At 40.5% G+C, this 12,419-nt stretch overlaps 1 protein-coding gene across 4 annotated transcripts in view; it reads left to right on the forward strand.

Annotated features, from left to right (window-relative positions):
• The window catches only part of znf385a.L (zinc finger protein 385A L homeolog), a 108,856-nt gene extending 97,327 nt beyond the window's left edge, over positions 1 to 11,529 (forward strand). For all 4 annotated transcript variants that reach the window (XM_018247540.2, XM_018247542.2, XM_018247541.2 and 1 more), the window contains 4 exons: positions 4,840 to 5,121; positions 6,245 to 6,423; positions 6,750 to 6,845; positions 7,734 to 11,529. In XM_018247540.2, coding sequence (XP_018103029.1) covers positions 4,840 to 5,121; positions 6,245 to 6,423; positions 6,750 to 6,845; positions 7,734 to 7,958 — 782 coding nt within the window. In that variant the 3' untranslated portion in view covers positions 7,959 to 11,529. The remainder of the gene's footprint in view (positions 1 to 4,839; positions 5,122 to 6,244; positions 6,424 to 6,749; positions 6,846 to 7,733) is intronic.
• The last annotated feature ends 890 nt before the right edge of the window (positions 11,530 to 12,419 follow it).

Genomic DNA, 12,419 nt, shown 5'->3' on the forward strand with positions numbered 1-12,419 from the left:
CTTCACGAAGTTTACCGGAGAGAAGAAGATGTCGTCCGTGACCTCTGCTGTGCTCACTCTGCATGTGCGGCTGCTATTTCAAGAGGGAACAGAATTCTGGGGTAAAACTGTGCAGAGTGGAAGCAGGGAGGGGGCGCAATGGAGGGGGGGGCAGTGGGGACTTAACATCGCAAGGGGTTTAGTTATCCTTTAAAGGTGAAGGAAAGCCTCCCTCCAAAACTGTGCCAGAGTGTCTCCCCAATACAATACCTTTTGTCTTACCTGTTCCTAAAATGCAGGGTTGGTGGACACTACCTTATGCCACTTAAATGTCTCTCTAAAGCAACAGGTCACACTGAAAATTGGCAGTTTTAGCCAGGCCTTAAGTGGCTGCAAAAGTAAATAAAGGTGCAAACTTTGCTCCATTTTTACAAATTCATAGCTGCCAATTAGATGTTTGGTTTGAAAACAGCAGACCAGCCTGTGCAACCGAGGCAATCCTACACCTTGACACACTGTCAGATCTGTTCAGAGATTAAAACACAGGTTATTCAATATTTATATCAAAGAAAAGTGACCCTAAGGCTCCAAAAATATTTGTAGTTGTTTTTATCTATATCCCTACAGGTTGTAACTGATGATCTTCCTGTGACCTAAGCCTTCATCGCAAAAAGGTTCTTTCTGCTAACATACATATATTCAGGCAACTGACCCTTTTCCTTTTTTGTACTTCACCTTCCTTTCTTTTCATCGCCGGAAGATATGACCCATCTAATTTTGTTTGACTTGGATGTACCCACTCTTCATGCTCGGAAACTTCAAAATGCAGGGCTTAGATCCCAGCTTCTCCTCCTGTGCAGAGATGGAACGACAGACCCTGCCTTTGTCCCTAACGCGCCCTGGGAGTCTATTGATCAAACCCTTTTGCCTGAATACCAAGTAAAAATTCAGACAAAAATAGCACATTATGTACAGAATCCAGCAACAATACTGCTTTGAAAGCAGTGTTCCTTTGCTGCAGACTAGATGCTATTTTTAACAGAGTTTTGTAGCCTGGAAATGTTTTCTTGGAACGGCACAGTCTTGCTGAAATCAGTATTTTATTTTTACTGTACTGTGTAATACATTGGCTCGCTGCTTTTACTAGATGCAGGCAATAACCCATGGTTCATTGTTCCAAAGCATTTATTACAAGAGAGCACTTTTCCTTTATTAAATTCCGTTTTTGGGGGCAGGACTAACAAAGATACTTTGTGAGGCAGCCTAAAAGAAAGACCTTGCATTTGTTTTCAAGATATTTCTGCAGATAATCTGGGTTTCTTTTGAAAGGGGCCAAAGCATACAATGTCACTATAGCTCATTCCCAAAAGCTGCACCAATTCAAATATTGCTTGAAAACTTGCCCCCATAGGGTGCACAGGGCACTGCAGAAAACTCATTACAAGTTTCTGGAAGCCCCCTGTTGAGCTGTGAGACAGCCTTACAGGCGTATGTGGTGGATGATCCATGACTCACCACATAGCATACTATATATATATATCAAGAAGGGTGGCATGCCACATTTCTTTCAATCATTGTTGGGGTAGTCAGCAGGCATTTGGGCTAAATCAACAGAAGTTTTTGTTCCTTTTTGGCCATAGGTATTTTTTTGTGTCCAAGGCAGAATCCTTCTATGTGGAAGCCGGCAGATCATAAGACTCATTAAACAGGAAAAGTGCAAGTGCGTGCAAAGTACTTGGGGACAAAAACTGCTCCATAGCTCTTTACTTAATACTTTCCTAGGACATCTGTTAAGCACAGGGCTCCCATGTACCTTGCACTAGATGCACTATTAAAGGTGCAGCCGGCACATTTATCAAAGGTCGAATTTCAAATTCATGTGAGTTTTTTTAAACTCCTTTAAATTCGAATATACTCCAAATTCGACTGGGTGGTAATTTAAGAAAAAACCCGGTCAAATTTTACCGACCCGAAAACTCGAATCGAATTCGACCAAACCTGATTCAAGTCTTTTCTCTGAAAAAAACTCGAATGTCAGGCAGGCTACAAACATCTCCAAATTCGTCACTGGACCTCTCCCATTGACTTATACATGAATTCAGTAGGTTTAAGGTGGCGAATAGTCAAATTCGAATTCTTAAAGGGCCAGAGTATGATAAATCTCAAAAATTTAATTCAACATTTTTTTAAAAAAAAACCTGAATCGATTTTGGATAATTCCCTAGTCGAATTTGACTGTTTTGACCATGAAAAAATGAATTATAGCTCCCTGCACTGACTGATTGTGCCAACTGTATCCTCTCCCAGGCCATTTCTCTTACCTGTTGATTATTCTTTTGTATTGCACAGATTTGCTCTAACACACATGGCTATGCTTTCTGAGATCAGCTGTTTGTTAGCCAGTCTCATAAAGTTGGCTTTCATTCATATAAGGGCTTAGTATCCATCACGTCAAATACACACACCCATTAGCCCAGCCAAAAAAATCTTCCAAACAGAATGACTGAGTCACATAGCAACACTAATAAACATTACTGTGGTTTCCTTACCAGAACACTCCTGGTGCATTTAAGACATCTCCGTGCAGCTCAATTAAGATTCTTTTCATTAAATCCAATATACAAAACCACATAAATGCATCAATACCAATATGCCAGGTTAGTTTTAGTCGCTTCATTGGCTTGGTGAAATTTGCTTTAGGCAAGTGTCAGACTGCATTCACACCCAATAATAATAATGCTCTCTTGTTGTATTCTATTGTCCATCGAAAGCCAACATAACGATTATCATCAGAGACATGAGTGCTCTTGCTTTACTCACTATTAAAAGCCCTGTAAAATATTTGAAATCTGCAAAGTTTAATGCCTCTTAAAACAACTCTTGTTGCCCTACATGTTAATGTGTTAATACATAGGTCAGAGTGTCACAATTTCCATATTAATTGGAGATTTGTCATTCCTTCTTATCCAATTTAACCTATACTTACAGAGCATATACTGTAACCCTACCATACTGTCCTTTTCTGTGAAATTCTTGATGTACCATAGTATGGTTTATGGCACACCAGCCTGAATCTTGGCCTGCAGACAGACAAATACTAGCTGATATTCAGCCCTGCACTTCAATCAGCCTATCCCTGTGCCTGCACCCGGAGCCACTGCATTTGCTTGGGTGCAGGAACATGGAGGGAAGAGAGTGCAGGCACACGAATAGACTGATCTCAGCCTGGGATAAATGCATTAAACCTGGTGTGGCCATAGCCTATAAAGCACTGCCTTGCTCTTTATTTGCAACTACAGTATGTTGCTTTTCTGTGTTGGTTAAATCAAGGTATGGGCAGCATTGAAGTTTCATTCACGGTTGTACCCAGTGATCCATGATCAGTGTAGCGCAATGGTTCCCAGTGTGTGGGACTGGCCTCCCTGAGGTGGTTGAAGCAATGGCAGGAGAGTAAAAGCCTATTTGCACCCCTAGATACACCTGTAAGCCCAGCATGAATGTAAATTAGGCTGAGAATTAGGGTGAAAATATTATATCGCAGTCTTAGATATTCTTGGACCCATGACTGAATTACTGTTACACCAATATACTGTTCTATATCTGTAACCTGCCAACGAGCTAAGGGAAGCGCTGAGCAATGGTCGGATCTCTAACGGGGATAGAACTAAAAAGTCTGACTACCAGTGCCTTATTGTTTCTTGTGAAAAAAAAAACTGCAGTCTCATCACTTTAATGCCTGCATTTTGTCAGGATGAGAATCAATATTATTTGGACACAAAAATCCATGCCCTCATACAATTTAATAGATGGAAGACAGACTTTTCTTTCCTACACAGCCCTCTGGCCCATTTTTGGTGTTAGTAATAAAAGCAATGTGGAAACTGACAGTTCTCAGAAACGTAACCCGACTGAAGGGCATTTTTGGAGTTTTAAACTATCTTTTTTTATAACATTTTTTTAAGAATGAATACAAATACAAATTTTGGTTAAAAAAGGGTATATTAGGTAAAATGTGTTTACTGATGGACTTGGTATGTACCCCGTTTTCAATCAAGTAATTACCATGATATCTCTTTCGGAACAGTATTTTTTTAAAAAAACTCCTTGTGCCTGTAGCAGGAATGAAGAGAAAAAACTAGGTAGACTATCAGTGGCATAACTAGTATTACCCAGCCCCACAGCAGATTATTTTTCAGACCCCCAGGTTGACCAGTTTTACCAATATTTATTTAAATTGTATATGAATTAGGAACCTCCTGGGCCCCCCTGCAGCTGTAGGGTCTGCTTCCTCTATTGTTACGCCCCTGGAGACTGTAACTGTTATACAAATAGAATGATGTGTAAGTAAAGTAAAAGAGTAATCCTTAAACCTTCCCTTGGGCCTTACATTGCACATTTATAGACTACATTTCAGTTTCTTTCATTAGTACTGTCGTGCGTAGGTTGGAAATAATAGAGGCAATCTACTCACTGTAAGTCATGATTAATAACATGCCATAATGCAAGGCAAAGCATAAAGGTGTCTATGTGTTTAAGGCCTCTAAGGTATGCAACATTTTTGACCAGCTATATGAAACCAACACCTACATAAAATTGTTGTTGTGAGAGTGGTGTCAGGTTGATGTCAGGGTCTCTAGTGGGCCCTCAGAGGTCCAGTCCAATAATGGGCAGAACCAGTTTTAGGGTGCACTGGCAGATTTGCATATACTCTCAGATAGAGGTTATAATGTACTGTCGATTCCTGTGCCCTCAGACATACTTTCCTCTAAATAAATCTGATGCCATGACTGAATTAGTGTTAGAACATTTTCTTTCCGTCCATGTTTAGAGCATACTGAATCTTGTTTTCTGCTATGTTAGACCAACAGGTTGCAGATGGAGTTGATTTGCCAACTGCTGACAGCCCTGAAGCCATAGCAACAATGCTCATCCATGAGAATATTACCCCAGCAGCACCTTCCTTTTCATCATCTGAAGCCAACAGAAGCGATATAAAGTCCCTTTCATCATCAGCTCCTGCTAGCAATGAAACAAGCACATCTACGTCCGAAAGCGACGATGACAGAGCCAAAAAGCTTCTGTACTGTGCCCTCTGCAAGATCTCTGTAAACTCCCTTTCACAGCTGGAAGCCCATAACAAAGGTGAAGATTCACACTTGTCAGTTACTAAACACATAAAGGGGATGTAAAGGCAAAAAAATAAAATCCCATTTTTACTTTCTTTAATAAAAAGAAATCTATCTCCAATTTACTTTAATTAAAAAATGTCTACCGTTTTTATAAGAAACCTGACTGTATGCAGTGAAATTCCCCCTTTGTTTTACTTGTTCTGACTGCTGCGGATAGGAAACTTCAGACTTCAGCCTAACTTCTCTGCAGGGAAACGATAATACTTTCAAATGGCAGGAGGAGAGCCCCCTTACTTCCCAGAATTCAAGCAGCTTTGTTTGTTTCCCTGTAGACCAGCCGGTGACCGTGTAGAGATTTGTATCCGCGGACCCAGTGCAGTCTGTATATTCTGATTATTAATCAGTCTTGCTGTATCGGCTTCTACGGCAGAAATTATTTGACTTATAATTTATGACGATCCCTAAGCTTAACCTCCCAACAGACGCCCAGACCACACTGAGCATGTGCATGGTCCTGCAGCCAAATTTGAAAACATAAATCATTTGTTTAATTAGGCTCCTGGTGCAGTAAGTCTATTTTAGACTTTAGTTCCCCTTTAAGAAAGGAAATTTGGCAATAGAGTAAAGCAGGAGTGCCCATACTTTACTAATGAGAGGTCTACTTTTAGTCATGATTTCCCATTATGATCTACATCCATAAAAGCATTGTTAGCATTCTGGCAAATATTACTTAAATATTGATTTATGAGAAAATGTATATTGCTATATTTGACAAAAAAACTATTTCTTATGTAACCTTAGCATAATAAATATCTGAATGAAAAGCATGAAATAAAAGGGTGATTTAGACGAGCTGTTTGTTGACAGTGTCTTGAGATCTACTGATCACCGGCTAAAGTTCTACTGGTAGAACCCGATCTACCTTTTGGGCATCCCTGGAGTAAAGCAATAGTGAGGATTTGGGCAGTGTTTACATGTAAGTCATGGAATAAGTACTGTATAAATAAATAATTATGGAAAAAACAGAGAGAGTTCTATGGCTGGACACCAGAATCATATTCTCAATAGTTTAGTGACATAAGGGTACGGATTCTATGTCTATACAATAATATCCACTTTATGATTTTTCTTTTAAGGTACAAAGCACAAGACTATTTTAGAGGCTCGAAGTGGCCTGGGTCCAATCAAAGCCTACCCTCGACTGGGAGGCTTGAACACTGCGTCCACTGGCCCTTCGGATTCTTCCAACCAAGAAAGAACATTTCACTGTGAGATCTGTAATGTACGGGTCACGTCTGAAGCCCAGCTCAAGCAGGTACATTCCCAAATCATATTATTGTAGGGGAGATTGAATGATTTGGTAAGAGCTTGGACTTGACTGAATACAGCATGAATAATGTAGGTGTAGGGATGTGAAATAGTTTATCTTTTTCACTTTGAAAGGATGTGGCATAGGGATGACTCTTGCCCTGTAGCTGTTCTTCCATAGGATCTGAGATATTATGGGATGTTCTTCCACCTAGCTGTTCAAAGGGGTGGGATCTGCATGTACTTGGCTCTTGGTACTACCTGAGAGTCTGGTGGGAATACCTGCTATACTTGTGTGGACTCAACAGTTGATTTTCACTTATATGCCTGCAGCACATCTCAAGTCGCAGACATCGTGATGGTGTGTCCGGCAAACCTAACCCATTACTGAGCCGACATAAGAAGCAACAAAGTCTGCAAGAGCTCACAGTGAGTATATGTTGCTCTAATATAAAAGAAAATAGTGCAACTGTCTCTATGGCCATTGCAGTGTCCTGCTTCTTCTGCTGAATGCGCGTATGCCTATTGACTATAGGGGGCCCTGGAAATACCACCACCCTTAATGTGGCTCCCACAAGGGAAGAATCCCACACCTTATGCAAGTGACTAACCCCTGACAAGAGCTTACACAAGAACTTTCATGTGACTGACATTGTGGGCAGTTGGGGGGCAATTTGGTGCCTACCCCTTGCTCCTTTATCTTTACTTGTATTATAACAAATCAAAAATTGCTTGCATTATTAATACTTATCATTAATAACTTTTATAAGGTTCCCCTGTTAAGAGCTTTTCATAGGCAGAGAGAATAACTATGGAAGGGAATGAAAGGGGCTGTATCCCATGTGGAATTTATTTCGCTGCTATTTGCAATTAGCTGTTTCTTCACCAGAAATAACTCAAAAACAGATTAAAGACCAAACAAGCAAACTGACATATCCTCAGAAATGGATGTTATGCCACAGTCATGAATCAGCATATTACATAATTAGGGCAACTTTACACAGAAAACTGTACACAAAAACATTCTGCGCGGCTCATCTAGGTTTTTCTTTTCCTTTGTTATCCTACATAACTTTATGAAACATGGAAGGGTTGCTGAAATGGGTTGTTCTTGCATATTTATTGATAATACATTTATTTAGTTGAATGGGTTATGGGGGAGAAAATAACTTATCCTTACCTGCTACCCAGAGTCAGGCAGGAATATCATTAATGGTCGTCATGTACCAGTTGCAATGTTTTAGCAGACTGTGTTCATTCAGTAGTAACGTTGGGTATCCTTTGGCTGATATTGTACTCTCTTTTTTTTTCTCTTAGGCCGGTTTGGTGTTTCACAAGGACTTTTCCAAATCCATATCTGGGCTTCTTCCCAATCCTTTGGCAGTTGCAATGGCAGCTGCTGCTGTTTCCTCTCCACTAAGCTTACGGCCGGCCCCAACTCCTCCTCTTCTTCAGGCTCCTCCTCTCACTCACCACCTACTCCGACCAGCTCCTGGGCCCATCAGAACTGCACATGGAACTATCCTCTTCTCCCCTTATTAAGGAGACACCTATACCCTCAAACCACGTATCCACTGGAACCCACGCCTGCACACTGAACTAGAGCAGGACATGGTTAGCGGCCCCAAGCTTAGCCTCAACCTTTCCCTAGAGTTATATAGTAACTGGAACACCTTTCCAATGCATGGATACTGCTCTTCCCAGGACACATGCAACACTGCGGCAGGAAGGGGACTTGGGATATCAAGCAATAGGCTGGGGAAAATGAGCCTATAATTCATGAGATTCATTGCTCTTTGGATGAATCTGACAATAGATTAATAATATACAGATACTTTTAGATTCTAATAAATGGCTCAGGGTATGTATGGGTATATGTACATAAACCTTGTACTACAGAGGTGACTGTGCGAGCCACCGATGTATGGCGTCGTATGTATAAGAAATTAAATGTCAGGGGGGAGATTTCAGTTTGCTGCTTTTGTGCCCTATTGTTCAGTGGTATTTTGAATGAGAGAAAAGGCCAATGTCTTTGGTAAAGAAAGCTCAGAAAAGCCACAAAGTTAACAATAATGCTGACCATTTGGCATTTCCTCCTCTTTTATTGAAGAGTTAAATTAACAATACATTACAATTCTTCCCTTCAGCCCCTAGCTGAAATATAGTATTGATTCAGGCATGCCACATTTTCACCTAAACTTCAGAGATGGTGGAACAATTAAGTCCCCACCATTAAATATAACATTTTGGCTGTAGGTTAAATTAGCGCTCTGGCTTACCATCGGCAAGAAAGAGAATCACCCTATGTCCTTCATTATATTCAATTAATATAGGTATCCTGCTCCAAAAGCAATAAAAAAAACTTGAGGGTGGTACTTTTTAGATAGCAATAGGGGGCAAATTGTAGCCTTTCATCCTTACAGACTGCATTGGTAGAGCTACATTGTCTCTCAAACTATACAAATAAACCATACAAATAAGACACAGGCTGTAGCTACTAATGGCTCATCAAGGAGAACCCTAATTAGGTTGCTTATTGCAGTGAAAAAGACAGAGAAAGCTTGTGAACCCCCTATAAAAACATCTTTGTTGCTGGTTTGCTTCTAATTGGAGATAAGTCTGTCTGGGCAAGAAGTAGTGTATAATCCAAGAAACCTTGCACCTCTTCTTTCTATGTTACAACAATACAAAAACTGGCATTCTGTTCTACCCACACTTGTTAGCTTGCCCTTCCAGCAGGACTGATACTGCCTTAATGTGTGGCAGACATCATTGGCAACTGAGCTCACACTTAAATATTACAAGGGCCCACAGAGCATATTATAACCCTGTTGTGCCCAGCATGTTTGTACAGTGCAGCACATGAACCATGTTGGAAGCTCCTCACTTGCACAGATGGTTTGACTATGAGAAAATAAGGCCTGTGTACTCTGACAATCGGTTTATTTATTTACTAGAATTTTGTTTTTTCCTTTGTGAAGACTTCTATGCAAGTGTTACTGTGATGCATATATATTTGTTTAGTTTCCATTTACAAATAGGCTTCTATGGCACAGCGGCTCTCACCCACTGGGTCATTAAGTGTATGTTAATGTCTGTTTAGGGCAGGGAAAGGCGGACTCTGAATCTCCAACTGTTGGAAGGGTGATGCAGGACAGAAAATAATTGGAGAGTCACAGGATGCTCCCTGATTTATGCAATAAGGGTGCTTGCACTCTGAACATAATATTAATGATAAAAAAAAGTAAAATGTTACAGATTCTGGCTGCTCTATTAAACTTACCTTAAGGAAAATAAAAGAGCACTATGGAATTTATGGTTCTGATTTTAATGACGGAAACAGGTCACCATATTAGCACATCAAGGAAGTGGAGTGTTGGGTTCAGGTGCAACCTTATTAATGTTTGGAAAGCAATAAACACTATTATCTTAAATTGTCTCCACTGAAATTAGAGTGACTATAATGTGGATTCTGGGCCTAATTTGTGAAGTCCCAAATCATCCAATGAGCAATTCACTTTACTGAGTGCTGAGCACCTGTGATTTTTGTTTTCATTTGCATCTACAGATGGAGAACAATGTATTTAGAGTTCTGGTGCATACTATGGACATGCTATTGACACTATGGAAATGAAAGTGCAAGCCTAATGAGAAAATATACCGTACGCCCTCTGTATGTGAGAAAATTATCCCTAAGGTCCTTAGAGCATTCAAAAAGGCAATGAAAACTGAAAAAATTAGGAATATAATGCAAATATAATAAGAGAGTTCATGGTGATTCTGGGAGTTTTATCTGAGGCATACATAGAGAGCTGAATTAAGTGGATTAAGAAATAAGTATATCCAGAAAAATATCCAGAATTTAACAACCTGGTGACTAGAATAGTAATGTGTGACCTTTGGGGAAGTAGATGTTGCTCAACTGCAGCTCTTAGCATCTCCCAATGGTCTCTGGCTCTCAGTGGAATGCTGAAAATGATAGTTCAAACCACATCTGAAAAGTCCATAGGTTGCCTATGCTGAAGAACCCGAGAAACATGATAGAAGTGGTATCTTCACACCCTTTGCTCATATGTTTTTTGTATTATTATTTTATACTTTTTGCCTGTATGTGGCTGGTAAAGCCAATAAGATTTGGCCATGTGTCTGCTTTTCTTTCCTCTTTTCAAAAGGCTGCTGTGTGGGGCAAAAAAATTGTCTTAATGTTGAGGACCAATGTGAGAATGCTGAACCTGCTCTTCCCAACTAGGGTTGAACTATACCTGCCAGTATGGGCCTTGCAACTTGTTTAGGGTCCAGAGCAAATACTCCTTCGGTCTTGGCTGGGAGCTGTAGCCAGAGATGAACAATTCAGAGGTCACTTGCCAGTCCATCATGGCCACACTCAAGCCCAGGGCTCTCTGCTCACAACAGAACATTTCCCCCAGCCACAGAGATGGAAAAACGTTGTCTTACCCAGAGACACGAAAACTTGCATTAGCTGAAACTGCAATAAGCTTTAAGTGCTAGTGCTGGCACAATACAGGCACTCAGGAGCTACTTCTGGCAATCAGTAATGATTTAAGGAATAGTTTGCTACCTGTAAGAAACATTACTGGAAAAGCATGGGGGGTAAGATTTCTAAGGGCAACTTGGCATGAGAGAGGAAAGCTGGATGCCACTTTGCTTCATATTATACAACTTATTGGGCGTACATGTTACTTTTAATATTCATCTACTATAAGTGAACTAAGGAATTGATTTCACGTTGTCCGCTGTAAAACCCGACTACAACTGAGATATGTATAATGGGACCACAGGATGGGATACTCTATGCAGTTTTCTACAATTTCCTCCTCGGTTTGCACTAAGGACACATGGAAAAACCTGGAACTGCAAATATACAGCCCAAAAGAAATATTGTAGAGCGTGTGATTTCAGGGTATAATCTAACTGTCTGTCCCATGCCAGTTCAACCCTTAGTACATCTTGCCTTACTAATAATAATGAAGGACTTACACTGATTGTGTTCCATCGGCACCCATTCACCATGGCTACTGTTTCATACCACACTGCAGGCTCCTGGAGTCCAGACATCTTAATGTCAAACCTAAATAAAACATGTCTTCCTTTTTCCTTGTTTCTTTTTCCTTTTAATAAGAAATCTGGCCTGTGTCTGTGCCTGTCAGTGTGAATGGGGCAGCTGTAATGTGTTGCTGATGGAGTGTTCGTGTTTGGTTGCTAGGGGCGACGTCCCTGCTTGTTCTTGCAGCCAATTTTCTATTGCAATAAGACATTTTAGGGAAAGTAGTAACAGTGCAGCTAAAGCCATTGGGAAACATATCCAAATATATATTTTTATGGCCTATGAGATCACGTTTTAAATATACTCTTGTGCTTTGTGTTCATTTATTTGATGTCATTCCCTACACTACAGCTGTAGGGAAACTTAGCATACACATTAGTCATTTACCAGTGCATAATTAAAAAGTACACTCTCTATAATTACCGTTTATATTGACTTTTCTTTCCAATTGTAAGAGTTCAACAGAGTATAATGTAACCAGAGAGCCCTAATTATATACATATGTTTGTTTAGAGTGAAAGCTGCCATACATCAGTTTGCTTCAATCCTTCCGAGAGGCCTCCCATTGGCTTCTATAGAATCTCAACAGATTTTGTGTCAGGGCACACACACAGATTCGGGGAGATTAGTCGCCCCGCGATAAATCTCCTCTTCTTCTGGGCGACTGATCGCACTGGTGGGATGCCACTCAAATTGTTTCATTTTCCAAAGTTGCCCCGTGAGGCAACTTCGGTGACTTCGGAAAACGAATAGCTCCGAGTTCCATCCTGCCGGCGATTACATTTTAGCCGACGGGGAGGCAGTTTGGGGAGATTAGACGCTTGAAGAAAAGATTTGTCACCGGGAGACTAATCTCCCCGAATCTGCCTGTGTGCCCTGACCCTTTAGGTGTTATTGGTTTTCATATAAAGGGCTTGTTTACCTTCCAAACACTTTTT

Source organism: Xenopus laevis, chromosome 2L (assembly GCF_017654675.1).
Source record: "Xenopus laevis strain J_2021 chromosome 2L, Xenopus_laevis_v10.1, whole genome shotgun sequence".
Taxonomy (NCBI): domain Eukaryota; kingdom Metazoa; phylum Chordata; class Amphibia; order Anura; family Pipidae; genus Xenopus; species Xenopus laevis.